Below are 22,091 nucleotides of genomic sequence, written 5' to 3'. Positions count from 1 at the left end.
ATTAGGTGTAGGATTAGTAGGTCCTTTCCTCTTTAGGCCCAGGGTGTTGGACTCGTAATGGACCTGCGACTCTACCTCCTCCAGATGTATTTCACCCATCCTAAGCATTGTGCTCATTGGTTGTGCCGTTCCTACACCCACCTGTTTCCTAATTGCGTGATTGCTAAGGGGATTGCTAGCCGGAGGCACAGATATTGCTAAGGGGATTGCTAGCCGGAGGCACAGATCCGATGCCGCCATTTTAAAGTCAGGTGTCACCAGCACCGGGGGCCTGCAGTCCTGCGGCATCTCCAGTGTGGATTGCTCCCCGGTGAAAGTATGCTATTGCTGGTGTGGCCAGCTGAATCCCCCACTGTTTCTAGCCTGTGGTGAGCACACCGGGTCTCGTGCGAGCAGGTTCATAAACCGCTTGTCTGCTCCTGGACGCCTCATCAGTGTTATGCAACTCTGTGTGGAGCCAGCGCGTACTAGTGTGATTCTATCGCAAAGTGCATCTGATATTTGCACAACTTGTATTCCACGGGGGTCAATGGAATTGGGACTTCAGAGAGCAAATACCGCTGGCTAATGTTCACTTAAGGTGGGTGGCTTGTTCTCCTACAATTGTGTAACTTTCTAGGTAAATGCTTTTTAGCCAGTCAGCAGTCCAAAATGAAAGTTACTCCATGGGGTTCAATATTACAACACTGTTTACTCCTCCCCGCGGCTTAATTTCTATATCGTTTGCAATTGTGATGACACACCTCGGGGCAGTATTTAAACTCTTGCAATCAGCAGCTGGGCTCCTGTGCACTCGGAGGCGACCCAGAGACAGGTATCAATCCATACTTATCTTCATTCGGGCATGTGTTCGCTTTGGGAGAACATCTCTGTGCTGTGCATGTGGCGGGAAGAAATGGCATATCCTCTCCGTGTACATATTGGCACGCAGAGGTTTTGGGGCGCACACATCTATGAAGGTGGCAATTAATGCATAGATGGCGCATACATACACATTTGCATAGAGAATTTAAAACTACCTTCCAACGAAGGAAGGCTGAGATGTGCAAGAGTGCACGGGGAAGGATGCTCACCCCAAAAGTGGTGCAGCCATTTGGGGCGGCACTTCTGTTGAGCTTACTATCAGAGGCTATTGCACTGGCCCACCTGCATTTATTTCACTGCTGCTTTGTCTGACTTCTATCCAATTTCTGCATTTGACTTGAGAGAAGATTGCAATACAAGGGAAGTATGGGGTTCATTATGAGTTCCCCGGTCCGGCAGAAATGCCGGTCATTCCGGCACCAGCATTTTTTCCGGACCGGGGAAACACAAGTTTGGCGGTGAGAGAAGTGATCTAACCTGTTGGCAAATAAATGCCAGAATCACCGGCACTGGTACAACAGGTGCCGGCAATTCCGGCAATCCCATCCATGGAGTCCCATAAGACTGGCTACTTACAGGCATCTCCGCCGCCTGTACCAGGATGTTTGGCGGTGGAAACGGTAAGGCAGTTTGGCGGGTATGAAACTGTAATGAGGGCCTATGTATGCATGCATTAGGAAATACTGGGAAGCATCAGAGCGCTGTGCAGCAAGAGGTTACAGCAATAGACTGGGGTAGGAGTACAGAGATAAAATGCTGTAGGCAAGAGAACAGCTGTCTGTTTCACTTGATCGTCTCTGGGAAATGTTCCCTTCATGTTGTGGCGGATTTAAAAATGACACATTTTAGACCGCTCATGAAATGCAGACTCTTTGCCCCTTTACTGAGTTCCGTGGTAGGGCCATAAACGTCCATATGGAGAGCAAAACAAATTGCATGGCTCTTGAGTATTGAAGGTTGCAACTAAGGTGCACGCCAACAATAGCAAATCACAGGTATCTGGTCATTGCATCGAATGCAATACCATCGAATGCCTTACCAATGAAAAAATTGCATCGAAAAAAAGCATTAAATGCATTTTTTTTAAAGGTAAAGGGTTTAATTATAATGGGGTTTAAAGGTTTAACAAAAGGGAGGCTTGGGCCCCCCCCAATTAAAAAAAAAGAAAGAAAAAAATTATGCATTAAATGCAATTTATTTCGATGCATTTTTTTTAGATGGAATGATGGTATGTCGATGGTAGGAATTCGATGCAATGCCTAGGAACCCAAATCACATTACTGCGCAGGCCATCACTGCGCACACCAAAATATCGAATTTTTAAATCCCGATTTTACCGCTCTCTAAATGAGGGGGATAGGTTAAGTTATTAATAAATGTGGGGGGGTTATGGGGTGGCTGTGGGGGGTCTCCCCCCTGCATATATATACAATGAAATGGGGTAGAACAAAAACAAAATAAAATCTACATTTTGGGATGAGCAGTAAAACATGCGTAGTGATCACATTGATCCTTGGGCATTAGCTGTGCTCTGATAGTCCGCATCAATCGAGTTTACTCACCCTTTATCTGAAGACTTGCCAGATACCTGGCCTGCAGCCACCGTGGTGCACTTCATCTCTAGACCTCTAGTCAAACACAGATGGTCTGTTGCATTCTGGGAACTAACTTGAAGCAAATGATCCTCTTTGTTGGAAGCCCAAATGCAAGATCCCATCAGTAGGCACCTTTGGGATCAATCACAGGAGTCACTCTCCCATGTTGCAATTGATTCAATTTGAGACCCGTGGATATGATTGGAGTCAATACTGGGCAAAATAACTTGACCTTTCCCGCTATATCAGATTTTTGTTCACAAAAGAAATCGAGGCTGGGAGTAAGCAGATTTGCATGTACTTAATTGGTTGAAGGCTTTGCTTGAGATGGGTGAGCCATGAACGACACTGCAGACCACCTGCCCAGCTCCGGCGTGTATTCTTCTTGCCGGAGCGTTTGCACCATGGGTAAATGTGACAGACTCATGAGTCATTTAATTGTGGCTCAATCGGCGTCACGCTGTGCTTGTAAAGAAGTGTTATCAATTGCCTAAAATATGATAGAAAGTGTGTAACCACTGCTGTATTGAGTTCCCTGTTCCCTGATGAAGTTCGAGCTATACTCAATTGTCAATGGTCTTGTCCCAAGTCACCCTACTTTGTTCTTAGTTATTGTAGGTGCTCCTGGACAGAAGGATGGGTTGATGCGACCGTTGTGGTTTTCTGACATCTGTCCATCAACATGACTTCAGGCTTGAGTCCAGGGTCTGAAGACCTCTTAAATATACTGACCACGTGAGCCTAGAAAATAAACATCACAGCTGTTACTTACAGGCAAGCATGCAAAAAGCACTGATGTCCTGTTAGGCTTGTTATCATTTCCATCAGAAAGGGATATCTAATCTGCTACCCTCCAAATGTTTTGGCCTACAACTCCCATGATCTCTCAGCACTGACTTCACAGACAGGGGTCGATGATAGTTATAGCTCAAAACATCTGTAGGTTGATAGGTGGGCTACCCCTTCTTTAGACACACAAAGCTTTCTTCAATGAATCAAAGGGCTTAACCCTTTTGGACAATCTCAAAGGAAACTTGACCCTGTGTCCTGGCTTCCAGATGCACCATCAACTGGTGGAGTATTCTACCTGAACTCAGGCTCATAAGTCGGCTTTCATTTTTGACAAGCATGCTGACTACAATACAGAACTCCTCAGCATCTCCTTCGTCATCACCCTCGCATCCTCTTGCTTCTCATTGGTACAGGGGATTCTATCTAAAATAGGGGTCTGCAACCTGTGGTTCTCCAGATGTTTTGGACAAAAGAACACTCTTCCCATTATTGCATTTTTAGAGATTCAGGAAGGACACGCCAATAGAAGTGTTGGCTCCTTACATGTGCTCCTAGAAGACACTCGTGCTGACTCTAGCTGGGACTGCTAAAGCCCCGGTTGCAAAGGGCCAATCTGGAGGCTCAGAGACCTCCAGATGGGCCTTGGGTGGCGACAAATGCGTCCTTCCCGGCATTTTGAAGGCACCAAGATTCTATGTTATGCAGCGCAGAAGAGACCACAACTCGCTACATGACACTTACTGCGGTAGTGAATCTGCAGTCCCAAAGTCAGCCATAGCATATCCTAAAGTGGCTGTTCCCAGATTTTTATGTGGGTTCTTCCCATGGGAACAAAGCAATCACATTGGCGCTTGCACAGGATCCCGGTGCAGAACACAGCGTTGGGGCAAACAGGACACCAAGAGAGGAGGAAAATGCCCACTAGCCACAGAGCTCTAACGATTCCTGTGGCCATGCGTCGCAAGGCCATCCAGCCCTGGATTTTTCACATTAGTTTCTGCAATTTGGGGCTCTTTATTTTAGGGAAATTACAAGTCCAAGAATTCAAAGTAAAAACAGACCTGGGTGGCCTTCTCGTGCATGGCCCCTGGAAGCTGAGAGCTCCGCAGCCATGGAGACACGTAGAACAATGATACTGGGTCAGGCCAGCCAGAACAGCATATGCTAACATGATTACTGTTCCCAAAACGAACAAAGCTCGTGCTGGAGGTACCAGCTTCCCCACCATGGCTGCCACCCACTGGACGCCCTCCCACCACACCTTAGGCCAATTGAATCCATGGTGCCTTTCGTAAGGCCATCAAAACCAAGCCTTTCGTGTAAACCCGCAGGCTCTCTGTGTGCATCATAAGTAACCTGCTTGCTCTCCTCGCTAACTGATGTGCCGACTTATATGTAACCTGTATTTCCAAGACTACTTGTTGGGCGGCTTCGTGTAACCCTTAAATAAGCCTCTAGAGAAGGGCTTTTGGTTCTCCTGCACATTCAGGTGGGAAGAGAAATAGGACAATCCTGCCAATGCTGCCAACTGGGAAGATGGATATCTGTCTGGGTTGGTGAACATGTGTCCCCTCTATTCTGTGTCGAATCAAGACACTCACAGGGAGGGTTTAGGGGTCATCCCAAACTCAGGAAGAGGCAGGCAGAAGGCACTGCAATGATACTCAGCCCTGGGCGCTGATGGGAAAGGGGCACCACACCAAGAGCCTGTCCAACCTCTCACCTCTGAGGCCTGAGTGTTGACTTGGAAACAATTATTAAGGGGCAGCAACAACAAACCACAGTGGCAGATGACAGAGGCCTGTCCTGCCCACATCCATGGCGAAGCCAAAGACTCAACTGCTCTGCTCAGCTGTTAGATGCTTCCCACCTCCATAGGATTTGCATCATTTTGTGAAACTAAGAATTCTCTGAATTTGGGTAAAAGATGGATCTAATGGCCTGAAGTAAGGATTAATACTTACTTAGTCTTCTGGTTTTAGAGGAAGAGGGAGGGGAGGAGACAAACCAATGGGTAAACACACCTACTGCATCTATCTAAAGTTCCCGGTGAGATGCGGATGGAGGTTTGCTTGCTATGCTGGCCCCTGTAGTCACCTCATCACCTCGAGAAAGTTCCCCGTTTTATTCCCAGCACAAGTGACCTATCGGCACTAATCCTAACGCTTCACTTTTTTCCCCTCACTTTTTTCATGACAGATGGGAGCAGATACCGTAGGTATGAGTGTTAGAGAGGCCAGAGTGCACAAAGCAAAGGCACAACTGATAGAGGGCGTGCAGGCATATGGAGGGGGTTGGGTGATCACTCATGGTGTGACCTGCTTTCCAAAACTGCCCTCAAGCCCACTCACCTAGTGGGCTTGAGGCTAGTCTTTGTTAAAACATCTCTACTGCAAACATGGACACTTATGTATTAAGTCAACGGGTTAAGCAAAGCCATATGGTTTACGAAACTGGGGTGTGCACCACCGCCAACTGTGTCTATAAGCGCCTGGGTCAACTGTTTGGGGGGTAAGATTACTTTCCAGGAAACCTCTATGCACTTCAAATGCAATACATTTGAAGCGCAAACATTTTCAAGGATCACAAAGCACATTCACCTGGAAACTTAAAAATGGCCGCCAAGGAAGAGCAGCAGGTGGAGAGAAGGCGTAGACCATGCTCACATGCAAAGAACGTTGCAAGGAGCCTGCCAATGCAGGAGAAAGGAGAGGCAGGGATTGAGAAGGCCCCAGGATACGGAGAGGGCAACATAGAGCAGTGGGTATGAAGGGGATGGGCCTAAACTACAGTTTGTGTTGTATGCACTGAGTCGCTCCTTGCTCTCATCTTCACAGACCAGGGTCTACCGAAGGGCTCTGGTTCCTACAGCACTTCAATGCACTATATATGGCAGGAGGCTGTATACAAATATAATATATCATAACATCACAATGGTCTTGTCCAGATCAGACAACTGTAACAGTCTTCTGTTGGGTCTTCCAAAAACAGAATGTTGCGCAGTCTGTGCGATCTATTCAAGGCAGGACAATTGGTACTCGGTCTCAGAAAACAGGACTATATGTGACAAAAGATCTAAAGAACCTTAATTTGCTGCCAATACAACAGCATATATAGAGTTGAAACTCCTTTACATAGTAAGGGTTTGAGTCTGACCCCACAGGACTAAGTGAAAATGCCAAAGGGACTTTGAAGTCACAAAGTCCTTTAAAGCCGAGTGACCGACATCCCGAAGGGGGGAAAAACGACCAACTACCCTCCTCTGCACCAGGTGCTAAGGCTGTAGCTGTTGCTAATGTCACTGAACTTCATATCCCCCCGTTAGTGATAGTTCAGTAGACCATATAGTGGCCCGTAACATGGATGACGTCCTGGATTTGATAACCTGCGAGGATGATCCCCTGCCTAGAGAGGACAAGGGAGGGAACACTGTGGTAATTGATGCCAGCATACCTTTATCCAATAAATTCCTCCCTTTGGAAGATCTCTGTGATCCACCGCAAGCTGAGCCAAGGGAAAGCCTTAAACTTACCACGAATAGGGGGGGCCAAAATCGAACCCTACCTGCTTTAAGGTTATTCGATAAGCCTCTCGGTACCTCCAGGAAGATCAAAAGGGGGCGGGGGAGGCATGAGGGATAAAAAACTTGTATGGTCATATAAGTGAGAATGATGAATTGCTTGAAAGTCTATGTTCAGAAATTAGAACATTTAAGGAAATATTGTCGACATTGATCTCTCTAAAGGGGACCATCTGCGCCTGAATGCCCCAACAACTCCAAAGGTTATAGAGCGAAATAGTTTGCCTGGGTGTAAACCGGCATTAGATGAGATTATCGATCAGAAAGGCTCCAAGTTCGACAAACCAGCCAGTGTTAAAATAACCCAAGGTGCGAGCAAGTCTGCACCCACCAAACCGAAACCGAAGGCTATAATGGTCCAGCGAGGTTCTCAAGGGGCAGATTGGATAAGACCATTGGTTACCACTATTAATGAGCATGTTATCAACCCTCAACCCCCCATGCTCTTTATCTGCCCTTGCTCTAGCGGCAGAACCAGCCGGGATAGTACACTTCTCTCTAAGCACCTTGCAGCCCGGGGGAGCAGATATAGGGATGAAGCCACCAAAATAATGTATAATGTACCTAGGCTGCTACCAAATGTGTATGAATCCCAGGAATCGCTAACAAACAAATGTATGCACTGGATACAATACACTCAGTTGAATGCTGTGAGGCTCATTACAAGTTTGCCGTTAGAACGCTGGTAATACCGGCTCGCCTGTGTGTTACCGCTTCTAGCCGGGCGACAGCTGGAATTACTGGCGCATCACGATTCACAGAGTGCTGCAATGTGCCTGTGGCCAAAAAGTGCAGGACCAAGACCAGCTTAACCAGGGGTGGTATGGACGTCCTGATGCCGATCCTGCTTGCTATGTCTTCCTGGATGTGGGTGAAGAGTTCTGTGATTGTCTCCCTGTTGAGGCACTACAGGGTGAGTATTTGTGTGTGTCTATGGTGTGGCCTTTTCACCGGGTATGGCTGCACGCCTTGCGTTACGTCTCCTCATCACCTGCATCCTCCTCCTCCACTCGAATGCCTCCTGTTACCTCTGGTGGTCCTCCAGCACTTGCAGCTCTAGGTTGGCCTGGAGCAGCTCCATGTGCAGGTACACTGTGATGAGTGGCAGCATGGTTGTGTGGGAAGGTATCTTTGGGAAGGGGTGGCCCTTTTGTACTCTTCCTGTGTGCATTGGGTGCATCTGGGTGGATCACCTCTGTGCATTTACCAGCTGCTATGTGGTGTAGGTATCTCTGCCTTGGTTTTGCCAGTATTTCCGGCTAAATTAGCAGACATTATTGGCAAATCCAAGCTCGTACTATGCCGGTAATACGGGTCTACCGGCACTTGTTTATGGTCCAGTCTGAAATTCCGTTGCTGGTATTACCGGCTCCGGTAGTTTTTCATTTATTTTTTTCATAATGCTTTATTTCGACGGTACAGACATAAAAGGCAACATCCAACAATTCAATTTCAATATTACATAATATCATAAAAAAAGGAAAATCTCAAGATTACCATCCATAAAAGCAATACATCAAAAAATTAAATTGGGGATCACAAATGTCAATGATATGATTGGTTATTCTAAGCACGGACCCGGGGATCGAACCTGTGTTGCTCCCTGTCGTCTTGCTTCCAAGGCGAGCACGTTGCCCCTAAGCTATCCTCCCGAGACAATCATAATTCATAAGTAGCGGATGATCTATGTCTTCTTTGGCCTCACTCTCCATGACCATAAAAGATAATTACAACTAGCATAAACCGCAATCACATCAGCAGAAGTAAGACAAGTTAAAATAGCCTCATTGGTTGTCCGACAGCCTCGGGCCAGAAACGATGGCTTTAAGTCTTGTACTCTCAATGGGAGTTAGTGGGCATATCAACTGAAAATGGACCATGTTCTCATTCACATTTCCACACATTGGGCATGAAGCAGATATGTTTTCATTCCATCTAAGACCTGCGATTGGTAATATTCCCATCTGCAGCTTTGTGTACAATAGTGTGTACAATAGTCTTTCTGAAGGTTTCATGTGTTAATATCCCCTCAAAAATATCATGATACAAAAATATCGCCATATTTTTGCGGCGATATTGGGCCATGGACCCTGTGGGGGATACCCCTGCAACTCCTGCATTATTTTTAAATGTGCGGGGGAAACCCCCACTTCCCCCGCTCCCACATATTATCCCCCCAAAAAATATTGCCTATGGCGAGACAAACGACCATATGTACGGCGATATTTTTGGTGCGGATAATATGTACGGATACCCTTTCTGAATTCGGATAAAAATTAAGTAGATTTCACAGCCCTCTGCCTCCTTTATGCTAGAATAGTATGTCTGCAGAGGATCCTGTCGCCAAGGCATGCAAATCACGCCTGAATTTTGCCACAGCAGCCCTTATCACTACCTTGCTGAATCTGGTTAAGCTGCTGGGACTGGCCCAATACTCTCCCAGACCCAGGTCACCCAGCACATCCTTGACATGCACAACCCACTGCAGGGACAAACCCCCGCTTGGTTCACAGTGTACATCAAGGTATCTTTATATGTAAGTAGCTGACAATTTGACCACAATCGAGCCCAGTATTAAATTGGTTGCAGTTGACAAATAAATTCTATCCGCTGCATGGCTTTTTCTAGGAACACAAGCAAATTTTGTGTGGAAGATGGCAACCCCAAGATATTTTTGAGGTTTTTGTTTTCTACAGTGGCAAGTGAACTAACACTTGCATAACCCCATAGCTCCGCACCATATATAGCAGCCTGTCTTGCCTGGGCTTTGTAGGCTTCAAGTGTAACACGCACTGCGCCATTTCCATGTTCGCCGTATATTGCGGGAGCGCACCACTACACCGGGCCAATGTTATCCTTGCTTTAGCCAAGTGTCATTTCCAAATGCAAGATGACATTACCCTCACACCTACATAATCATAAGAATCAACCTGTTCAATTGGACCCTCATCTAATGCCACCCTGCGGCCTTTGTGCTTTTTCTTAATCCGGCAAAAACATTGATTTAGTTTTGGTCACATTAAGTCCTAAACCATTTTCCCTACAGAATTCCATACATATCCCCAATTATTTGCCTGTTCCAGTAGGGATTAAAGATAATAATGTTGCGTTGTCTGCAAACAATAGGGCCGAAATCTTGTCACCAGCTAGAGTGGGGCATCAGTCTGGTAGGCCAGGAGCTCATTAAATACTCCGTTAATAAAGGTATGGAATAGCTTGGGGGCTAGTACACACCCCCGGCGTACCCCTTTCTCAATGTTAAAGATTCTTGAGGTGCTGCCATTTATGCCCCAACAGACCACTGCTTTATTGTCCAAGTACAAGTTCTGGATAGCATCCAGAAGCTGTGTTAGAATTCGTAGCCCTCTAAGGACCTCTCAAAGGCATGATCTAGGCACTGTACAGGTCTACGGAGGTCAATAGACCCTCATTTTCCTGAGGACACCATACTTGTTGCAGACCAGTCTTAAGCGTAAACTCTGGTCGACGGTGCTCAACCCACCACAGAATCCTGCTTGACGATGATTAATAATATTATCTGCAATCCAGGCTTTGAGGTGTTATAGTATGGCTCTTGCGTATATTTTGCCCCCCCGCCCCTCCCGCCTACGCATCGAACAGTGATAATGGTCAGTAGTTGGTAGGGAATTCTCTTGCCCTGTTTTTGTGAATTGGCACTATCTGGGCCTGGGTCCATGATTCTGGTACTGTGTTGTGTATCAATACAGCATTCAGCTCAGCCCACCGGTCAACCTTTTGTGTAAGTTAATTACGGAAGCAGGATCCTGTAAATTCCTAAGGGCAAACTCCTCTAACAATGGAACAACTTCCTGATATGCCAGGGGCAAAGTATTGGACAAATCAAGGTTTGCCCATTTAATGTTACATCTAGCATGGCCACTAAACACCAGTGGGGCGCCTGCCTCCCTATTCGAAGTTTCTCCAGCATCTAGCTTGCCCATAAGAGATCCCTTTACTTCCAGAACCAAGGGATGGAGATCGCTTTCCACTCTGTGCTGAGCACTGAAGTTTTTGCAAGGTGCCATACCTCAAAATGTATCAGAATATACTCTATTCTGCTTTGGGCCTGCTCATTTTCGAAGGTGTGCATCGCTGGGTTATCCCCAGGGAACCGCCCATTGCAAGCCCTAAAATTGGCTGAAAACAAGAGGGTAGCCACACCCTTGGCATTCCTGTACTGCTTCTTTGATTTCGTGGAATTAAGACTGCCTATATCACAGTGACTTTCTACCTCATTCAGGATGTCACTCATACACTCCAGGGGCTCATTCGGGACGTTCAAGTCGCCCATGACTAAAATCCTCAGGGAGCCAAATGAGTAGATTCAGCACAAGTGAATGCGCTCAGTGACTTTAGACATGAGCTCAGTCCCTGCTCCAGGAAAGCCCCTGTTATAAAGGTTTACAACGACGATCTTTGAATCGTCCCCAAGTTTCCAGTGCAGTTCCAATATATCTGGGGAGTCATTCTCCATCACCTGTATCGATGTGGGCAATGCCGCGTCCACCCAAGTCAGCAGCCCTCCACTTAGATGGCCTTTATTCCCTTTCTGCGCAGGAATTACAAAGGTAGCGTACCCTTGCAAGAGAGTCCCTAAATTGCCCAAGTTTCCTGCAAGCTGATGATCCCATGTCCCAGAATAAAGGTCAATCAATCATTAGTAGTCATATACTTATTCACACCAGCAATATTCCAGGATACAATACATACGCCAGGCCTTTGATGGTCAGGGCTTCCAGGACATAGGTGCTTACCATTTTCCCCCACACCTAAACCTGTAGTCTCCAGTACCCTTGCTAACGGTGCCGGGAGCATGCCCAGGTCGGGGTGCCCGACCCATCAGTCGGCAGAACTCCTGGAAGACTGCTCTGGAGCCTAGATTGCCCCTCCAAGGGGGGTTTCGAGCTTTCATAACCAAAGACACATGCTCAAGTAACAGCCTGTTCTATTGGTTTGACCAGGACATGCGGAGGTAGATACCTCCCACTCAACGGACCCAAGTGACAGCAGGCGGAGACTTGGTAAAATGAACCACTGTCTCCCATCCAGGTGGTATCGTCCAAACTCCCCCCATAGCCTTGTGGAGCCCCCAAGGTGGCAACATTTTGATTCTGGTGGTTAAACCACATGATGGAAGGGACTGCTGTTCCATTGCCAATACATCATGGACTACCTTGGAATCTTTCATTCAGACTTTAATTAAGTTCTCACCTTGTGGACCTGCCATTCTCACGCAGGATGCAATATCATTTCGAATGACTGATAAGCATCCCCTATTTAGCCTCAACCAATGGTTAACTTTATTAATTAAGCTATCCCCATTCCCATGGTTTAAGTCCTGGGGTTTAGGTACATTCATCAAAAAGAAGCAATCAGGCATTACACTGCCACTAATGATATGACTTGGCTTGGGCGAATGTCCAAGGGCCTATCTGTAGTCGATTTTGTTTCATAGTCCTGCCCAAGAGATCATGAAAAATGGATGGTTTGAACTTCAATGACCCCATGGTTGGGCCCCATCTTGTTACTGCGATAACTCTTAGTCGACGTCCCCTGGCCGCCCCTACCAAACTCAGGACCATTGTCAGGTATCGTGTCATGCATTCACAGTCCCTGCACTCACAGTCCCAGGATCCCTCAGGTTTTAACTCCAGGCGCCTGGCATCTCCCATGCTTAAGCCCCACGATAGCTTGCTGCAGCATCAGGGGTCTACCCAACGGACATTGCAGAGAAAGGGTTACTGCTCACGAAAAGCTATGCATCCAAAACGTCGGGCGGGACGGTATCGCCCACTTCACCCTTGGCAGCTACCATGGCGCTTAACCACACGACCACCAACAACACGGATCTCTATGGCAACACAACGCGGAATGAGGCTGGTGGTACAAAGGCGAAGATCTCATGACACGACATCCCGGACTTCCTAACGCCCGTCTCCTAGTCACGCCTCGATGATGACGAAGTGTGAGGCCTGTGACGTGATACAGGCGTCAAGTTCACGTGATCCGGTATCCATAGTAACACCATAAAACCACGGCTGTTCGCGCTGTACCTTTGCTTCTGAGCTGTAGTTCCACTCAGCGTTTGGCGTTTCGTGTTTGGATACTGGATATTGTGATTCTGCTTCTTGACCTCAGACAACGTTTTCCCAGATTGCCTTCTGCCTTGCCCTTTTTCTGCTGTGTTGCTACAACTCCTGATTTCTACAAACTTTGACCTCGGACTTGGATAACGGACTGCCTCCGGATTACCCGTTATTGTACTTTTGACCAGGATTTACCACTTCTGATTCTTGTTCTTGGAAACTGTGAAGACCATCCTTCGACTCAGTTTTCCACCCTTTCAAGTCTCATTGACCCCTCCTGTCCTGCAGGTGCTTCCGATGAGCATCAGCTCGTCTGCCCTTGTCTCCAGGGTTACTCCTGCTGCTGCAGCATAGCTCACTTAGGGAATAGGGACACCACCCTGTGCTTCCCTGCTTCTGTTGATTCTTCCTCCTCCCAGGCTGCGGTCCTCGTTCCACCTCCTGGTAGGTGCCCTTATTGTCATCTGTTGTCATTTCACTACACGTGGTTTGTTGAATACATCACCTAACCTGCCCATTCCTTTACAGCCACTCAGAGGACCCGGTGTTCCTGTTCTGCCACCTGTGGCCCTAATAATCAAGCAAATAATCGAACAGCGAGTTTTTTGTATCTCGCTGTTGGATGCTTAGGGACGGAGGTATACTTACACTACGCGATCCACAAGTCTTGACATATCGCTACCTTTTTCACAACTTGTTCCTGGACAATCTGCTCTTGTGGGACCAACCCCACCACTACCTTAGTATGCCTTCTCAGTTCAATTCTCAATTCCTCATTTTCTTTCTGCAATGATGCCGCCATCAAAGAAATCAATTTGCAGCCCCCACAGCTGTCCACCCTTTTATCGATGCAATCAAGTCTGCGGTCCAATGTGATTGAGGGTCGTACGGCCATGGTACAGGGATCTCCTTATGTGCAGTCCCTTGATCTCTCAAGAAATCAGACCTATTCTTCCTCTAATATGGTTGGAGGACTTAAGGCAAATGTCTGTAATGGAGAGGGTGATAATGTACAGGAATAAGAAAGGCAACCTGTATGATGATATTTTGGAGAGATTTTTGGAGTTATAAATGGAAGTTATGCTCAAATTTAAATTGTCACCAATTAATATATTATTGAGTTTTGTTTGTACACTAATCTTGTGAAGAAGCGGGTGGGTTGGATATTTTTCTGTACTGTGTTGGTTAATAATTTGATGTTTTTCTTAGAATAAAAATGTAAATACAAAAAAATGTAAAAAAGATATCAATCCTATTACTGGAGGGGAGGTCAGGGGGATAAGTTATGCTTGGAGTGGTAGCAAGCTCGAGCACACTCCCCTCCCCATCTTCGCTCCATCCTCACCTCCCTGTGATGGAACAGTTCTTAATAAATAGTTATCTTCGAAAGGGACATTGAGGGGTTCCTCATCTTGCTGAATAGGATGATTGTGGACTTCATAACCAGGTAGGATATTCCCTGCTTCCAAAAGAACAAGCATACTAATTGTAGGTGTTCCTAAATTGGTCTTGGCTTTGTTACGCCGCTCCTCTATACTAAATTTACGAAGAGGAGGATTTGTCAATCTTGCGCCTGAAGGGGCACCCACTTCCTTTTGTGGCAGGGAAGCCAGTTTGTCACCAACAACCACGCTACAATTAGGGCCGGTTTGGTTCGTCTTGCGACTCCCCCGCCCTCCCCTTTCTAAGGTTAGTGATCGCCTTACCATTAAAACGATGCCCCTTGGAATTAATAGCCTGCAATAACGGAGCAATTTCATTAATCGTCACATTTTCCTCGTCAGTTCGATCCACAAACTTCAAGGCTCTTTTGCCTGCTGCATGGTTAAGCGGTGGGCTAGCAGCCTTTCGCTTAGAAGTGTTAGAAAAACGAAGAGCAAGACTATATATAATTACTTAAGACACATTGGCCCTCATCAGGAGGTTGGAGGTAACCGTGCTGCTTTTAGCGGCATGGTTGCCTCCTTACCGCAATCCGGGCCTGGGTTCCTCGAATGAGGAATTCACGGGCCATCGCAACATTGGTGGACCCGGTAATTCCCCGTCCGAGGAACCTGGACCCGGTCAATCCCCATTCCCATTCGAGCCCCCATAGGGCTCAATGGGAATGGGCATGGAGCTAACAACGGGCCCGTTAATGACGGGCCCGTTGTTGGCTCCCTGGTGTCCTCGCGGGACCCGGTATGGACACCTGGTTTTTCCAGGCGCCCATTGCGGGTCCCGCGAGGAGACCTTGTGGCTGGGCAGAAGGGGTTTACCGGCACCGGCAGCTTTGCCGGTAAACCCATTCCGCCAACCTTCTGATGAGGGCCATTAACTATGTATACTGATTTAACAAAATGCTTACCGGTAGTGCAAGTATCACAAAAAACAGGTTCAAATGAAACTGATATAAAGTGCTTTCGAAGTGCAATAGTCCATAGCAATCACAAGGTGAATGGGAGCCGAGCCCAGGTCAGTTAAGTACAGCAGTTTGAGCAAAAAACAAAGGTTCAAATCTGGGAACACCGATAGAACCCATTAAAGAAATGTTTCCTTTAAAAATGTTTAAAAGTTGTGTTCCCCAAGGTAAAACTTTTAGGTTAATGTCTTGGGTCTTCGACCAGGTCCCCAACCTAAATACAGCCGCCTTCTCAATCACAGTTTTCCAGAATGGTAGATTGCCAGTGTTCCGTGAGTCATTAAAGCAATAGGTCAGGAGAATGCCCGGAATATCCTCAAATAAATGTACATGGGCACTTAGATACTCACAAAGCGGTTCCAATGCCATTCAATCCAGCTTAGCGCCCTCGGAATTCGGACTTCGTGTTCAGGGCAAGGCACGCCCAAGAGCTTTAGAGGGCACCTACTGTCCGCGAACACCCCTGTGGGACGCCAACACCCGCACCCTTTTCCACCGCAGGCTTCCATAGTTCGATGTATAAAAAGGGAAATGCCTGGCGGCCCTGATGATTGTATTCAAGTTTAATTTAATAGTAAGCACTTGGCTGAGGGCCTACTGGCGAATGACTATTGCACCTATCCACCAGCTGTCTCAACGATCATTATTAGAGCCCGGTCAGCTATGGTTAAAAAGAAACAGACCCAAACACCCCCCAAAGACCGAGGGATGAATCCTGTGTTTTTTAAGATCTGTCACAGGTGCACAATATAACAGTCCACATACCCTATTCCCATGATTGCCAGGTTGAAATTCGGTCAATTTGTGTAATGGCTTGAGGGGGTGGATTGACTGGCCGTTAATGGTGAAAGCGATCCCATGACACCTGATTGATCCTAACTGGTGAAAAGTCATACAGGGCCAGAATCTAGTATTTTTTCAAGAAACAAGGGCCCAGGATAAGATTGAAATTCAAGGTTACCAGTCTTTCACCATTTCTGCAATCAAAGGCCCCCGTGGTCGACCATTTGGAAGTTTAATTAAATGGGTCGATGTGTTGTTAAACTAGAGCATCTCTGTACACGACAGGGTTGTGTGATTTACACTTTTTAACACATTTATCTTGTGTTCATTGTTTACAATAGCCTCTGCTAATTGTGAAAATTAACCAGCTAATTAAGGAAAGGGAATGTCTAGCCAAGAAGAAAGTGCATATTGCGGACGCAGGGGATTTTAATCTCCAGCACAAACCACTTAGAGATATGACTGGTTTATGGCAGGATCAGGATGAGGCCTGGCAGATTCTAACACTCTTCACTGACCCACCCAAAATAACTCATCCGCCCTGGAGACTATCCGATTACTCTATGATCTTGAATTGCTTCCAGGTGATCGACCAGCTAGTAAGTCCTTTACTGGAGTAAATTGTGCCTCTCGTATTGATTATATCCTGTCTCAGGCTAGAGATTGGGGCCAAGTTGAGCAGTTTGAGGTGGAAATCGATGTGAGAGCGAACACAAACCTTTGAGTCTTACTCTCAATCTTAAATCTATCAATCAAAGTCACCCGTTGAGTGAACAATCTGTGATCTGAATTGTCCAAGTTTGGCATGCTTGCAAACATATTAAGAGGGAGAAATTGCAGGATCCCATCACAAAGGCCGGGCTATATGAAACGGCCCTCAAACACATGGAGCGCATACCAAGACTGTGTTCATTCTGTGGCCCTCAATGAATTCAAAATGTTATTGGCCTCTATACAGCCATACGTTACCTGTTCAATGAAGGTGGTTAAAAGAGAGCAATGGCCAGGGAAGGGTGGTATGATAGCGAGTGCAGAGCCACTAAATCGAGGGTGAAATTCTGTCTGCAAACTGAACTACGGTGTATAGGAACATACTCCAACTTGAGAGGAAACGATACAAAGCTTTCATAAAAAACAAGAAGGATTCCCTCCTAATTCTGAAATGGAACAAGCTAAACGAGGGGACAGCTAGTCGTGATTCCGTCAACAAGTGTTGGAAGTTCGTGGCTGGCAAGGAGTGTAGTGGCAACAATGCTATGCAATGCAGTATTAACTCTGATATTTGGTATCAGGCATTTTGCTGAACGCTACAGTTCTTCTTCCGAGCACCCATCTAGTCTGCTTCCAACCTGCCCGTTTGGGCCTGGGTCGCCCTCAGAAGAAGAAGTTATTTTCTCCTTAAATCTCTCAGAAGTGCAAAAGACCATTAAATCACAGAAGAGCAGGAATGCCCTGGGCCTGGACCGAATGGCTATTGAACTCTTTAAAGAGGAATTGAATGTCTGGTCTCCGGTGCTTCTCCGTCTCCTCAAAGCAGACATTAAAGAGAATGCAGTCAGAGATATGGCTTTATAGAAAGTTGATCCGCCAGGAGACTCCTTTTAATCCTTAGTTAACTCCTTTGCATTGGGTTATTTGAAACGTCAAATAAATACAGTGTCGCAGTTCACTGGAATGTGACAGTATGAAGCCTAAACCGTCATATGATGCTTAACATTGAAGAAAAAGACTCCCGGACTCTGCGCCATTAAGTATTATTGTGCTTTAATTTATGATCAATCAGATTTAAGACGCCCTCTTCATGATTACACGTGTTTCGGATTGGCTGAGCCTTTCTCAAATCAGGTCTGTAACTATACACATACATTGAACCCCATTTGCAAATAAACCCACAGTTAATCAAGAACGAATAAAGAGAATGCAGTCCACGCTTCACGGTGTAAAGCTGAGATTGTCCCCATGTATAAGTAGGGAGAAAGAGACAATCCTGGGAATTACAGGCCAATTTTGCTTCTTGGCAGCTCTGGCAACATTTTTGAAAAGGTTATATTAGGGATACAGGCTGGGAAGAGCACTGTAGACCAAGGAGTTTTGGGTATTCCTCCTGGCAGTGAAACGCACCATCCTCAAGAAAATGAAACTTTACGCTATCTTTGTGGACTTAAAGACACCGTTCGATGGTGTGCCTCGGGAATCTCTCTGGAAGGTTTTACAAAGCAGCAATATGTCTAGACACCGGGTTCAAGCGGTCCAGTCTTTATATCACAACAATCAGGCGGTTGTCTGCTTTGGACTGGCGGGGAAAGTCACTTCACCATTTGGGGTTGATAGGGGTGTTAGACAAAGCTGTGTCCTCGCTCCGCTTCTGTTTTGTATTTATATAAACGTAGTGATGGAGGACCTGCTGATTCCTTGTTTGGGTCCCCAAAAATGGGGGCAAACATTTCCCCTGCTCTCTTTTATGCAAGTGGCACATTTCTCCTCTCTACTACCCCAGTCAGACTCTAAGGTGTTTTTTGTCTAAATGCAATGAGTTAGGACTTAGACTTAATGCTGGAAAGATGAAGATATTAGCCTTATGCCCTGGACTTTCATAGAGGAGATAGCTGCATATTATGGCAGGTGACTCTAGATTCGATCAAGTAAAACTGCTTCCTTTTCCTGTATCTTTAACACCAGTTTTACAATGTTCAAGGAAGCAGTTGTTCGGAAAATTTGGAGTGATTTTTTAAATTTGGAGCTGGATTGAGTTAGCTTAAAGAGAAGATGCTGGAAGATAAGTACATTTTCAATTCTTAGTATATTCATGATTATATTTATGTATGTATATATGTTTGCTGAATTTGATTATACTTATATAAAGGTTGAGTTCTTTTTCTTTTTTTCTCCTCTAGTCCCTTCTCCTCCCTACTTTATTTTGATGATAAATTTGGGCTTTTCTGTGGATGGTTTAATTGGGGGGGTGGAGGGAAGTTTGGGGTATAATCGTTGTTAAATTTAGAAGTGTTAAGTTTTGATTGATGAGTTAAATTATTGTATTCTCATTTCCTTGTTGGAAATTTCGAATAAAATTAGTTTAATAAAAATAGATTCCAGCAAGTAGATATGTATAATTAACTTGGCAGACGGTTTACTGAAATTGGTGTCTGGACATGCCAGATTGAAAAATCTGGACATCCTAGATTGAAAAATCTTGCACCAATGTGGTTAAATGTAGTGGTGGCATAAGAAGTTTCTTTGTAAAACATGGCAAAGGAACAGTATCCCCAGCCTTTGAAATATGTGAGTTGCAGGCCAGAGTTACCGCCCTTTATGGTGCAGATATATCGAGGGATACACAAACACCCAAATGAATCAACTTGTTCAAAATACATTTTTGAAAAACCTACTTGCATTACCACGGGGCCCCTCTAATGCCCAGTTAAGGCTTGAGGTTGATTTGCAACCTATTGAAGATGAGATTAACTTAAGACCAGTCTTGTACTGGCCAGGCTATGGGGAACTGCTGGACCTGGGAACATACAGGGATTCTAAGGTGGATATTCTAACATCTGAAGGTGGGGAAAGTCTTCCTTGGCTAGTCCATGTTAAGATTATTCTTGCTGATCTCGCTTTGCTAGACATTTGGACCAGCTTGGTTATTACTGGTGAAACCACCACTATGCTGATAAAAAAGTGTAGCTTTACAATTGACAAGGAGAAAAAGGGAGGAGGCGTGTATGGGTTTACGTAAAGGCATGGGGTATGAACTGTAAGTGAAGGGGCCAGTGCCCACTGATACTGCCTATGTGACCAGGAGTTGCAGATGCAGCGTGAGGGGCAACAGAGGGATTGACAGCGGTAGTGTCTGCAGAACCATGGCAACCCCAAGTCCCTGAATGGGCTCTGTGTTGTGTATTGTTGCCTTAGGCTTAGAGCATGGGATCCCAGATGTTTTGGACTACAACTCCCTTCACTGCTTCCAAGACAGGCTTGTGGGAATTGAAGTCCAGAACATTTGGAGAGCCACATAAGGAGAAGCCATGGAGGCAGATAAGTGGACTGGTGACGGCATGCTGTGCCTCCATGGGCAGGACACAGGAATGTTGAGTGTGAAATGGAAGCTGCTGATCTCAGGAGTGGAAGGTCCAGCGGGGGTCTCTGTGTTTACACGTAGCTTAAGTAACTACTTACTGGAACCCAAGGAATGAAGACGTATCCTTCTGTAAAACAGCCTCAAGTTTAAATAACATTGGCCTGAACTTCCATTGTAACACTGTCACCCCTGGGACCCCCTTCACTCCCCCGCTTCCCCAGTATTATATATTATGACACAATAACAACCATTTTTGTTTTTTTATAGTATACATAGGGCAGGGGGGATGATGTGATTGTGTTGTACTATGGGTGCCCTTTATAATACTTGTGACTATATGTTAAAAAGTCGGTATCAGGTAATAAAATCGCGGCAAAAATGTTGCTGGTAAAACAAATTGTGGCAAAAATGCCGTGGTTTGACCCGGTAAAGGTGTACCCCATTATACCATTTAAGGGGAGCAGGGGTTGCGAGGGTGTCCCCCGCACCTCTTAAATGGTATAATGGGTCCAGGGGTTGCGGGGGTGTCCCGCGCATCCTTTACATGATTGTGGCGGCAAAACCACAGTATTTTTGCTGCAATACTTTGTAAACACAGCCATTTTTGCCGCAATTTTAAGATATGGAACCAAAATGTCTATTATATATTATGATATGTCCCCTGGTACAATAAGGGTATTACCCAAAATTGACCTTTTGTCCTAATTGACCTAATTATAGTGGTCCTAATTGAGCTTCTGCACAATTGACCTTTATATTATTTTAGTTATTTTATATATGTATTGGGTTGGTTTTGGATTATAATTAAATTAAATTAGGTCAATTCTCCTGAGGTCAATTGTGAAAAGGTCACAATCAGAGCTAGAAACAAGAAAGATCACTAGCCAGGCCAAACCTAGGACAGTACTCACAACAGTAGTAATGCCCCCAATGTGCAAACTGCTTACATCAGGATGTTCCATTTTCAACACACAAGCTGTTGGTATTATTAATGCTTACAGAGCAGATTATTTGTTTAAGAAAATGCACAGTGAGAAATGTTCCCTGAAGTCTTAAATATTTTGCAGGTTTTTCTGTAGCAGAGAAGACATGGGTGCCCTCTTCTACTTTGCGTGTGCCTTAATAGCAGTGGCATGTGCCGATCATGTCGACCACCATGTCGACCACCATGTCGAGCATCATGTCGAGCATCATGTGCATAAGCCGAAGCCAGCACATAAAGAGGACCATGCTGGCAACATGACATGCCCCCATATTGTATCGGCAAACATGAATTTTGCCTTCAACCTTTACAAGCATTGTGCTTCAGAAAGCCCTTCCAAGAACATCTACTTCTCTCCGGCCAGTATCGGCCATTCCTTTGCCATGTTGGCCCTGGGAGCCAAGACAACCACCCGCCAGCAGATCATGAAAGGGCTGTCCTTCAACCTCACGGATGACAAGGAAGAGGAGGTACACAAAGGCTTTGAAAACCTGCTCGATACTCTGGCCAAGAAGAAGAGTGAACTGACGGTGAACATAGGCAATGCCATCTTCCTGGACAAACACCTCCAAGTGCATCAACAATTCAAAGACGAGGCCATAAAGCATTACCATGCCGAGGTATGCGCTTCCAACTTCAGTAGCCCTGAGGAAGCCAAAAAGCAGATCAACGACTACGTGGAGAAAAAGACAGAAGGGAAGATTGTGGACTTGATCAAGGACTTGAATAAGGACACACAAATTGGCCTTGTTAACTACATCTTATTCAAGGGTAGGTATAAAAAGATGTTTTATTGGAACACACGCGCTGGTTCTATTGTTTTAAGGTCTACCGGTGAACTGTGCATTGAAATGTGGCTTTTGTGAACTGGACAGATTTATAAAATGAGCCGGCAACCCCTATGGTGGACCA

General features: G+C 45.7%; 1 protein-coding gene across 1 annotated transcript in view; it reads left to right on the top strand.

The window, feature by feature from the left end:
• The first annotated feature begins 780 nt into the window (after positions 1 to 780).
• The window catches only part of SERPINA10 (serpin family A member 10), a 134,225-nt gene continuing 112,914 nt past the window's right edge, over positions 781 to 22,091 (top strand). The window contains exons 1-2 of the mRNA XM_069638341.1: positions 781 to 814; positions 21,265 to 21,950. Coding sequence (XP_069494442.1) covers positions 21,287 to 21,950 — 664 coding nt within the window. The 5' untranslated portion in view covers positions 781 to 814; positions 21,265 to 21,286. The remainder of the gene's footprint in view (positions 815 to 21,264; positions 21,951 to 22,091) is intronic.

Source organism: Ambystoma mexicanum, chromosome 14 (assembly GCF_040938575.1).
Source record: "Ambystoma mexicanum isolate Mex_15411 chromosome 14, UKY_AmexF1_1, whole genome shotgun sequence".
NCBI lineage: Eukaryota > Metazoa > Chordata > Amphibia > Caudata > Ambystomatidae > Ambystoma > Ambystoma mexicanum.
Note: the sequence above shows the minus strand (reverse complement) of the source record. Positions and strands in the feature narration are given on the sequence as shown.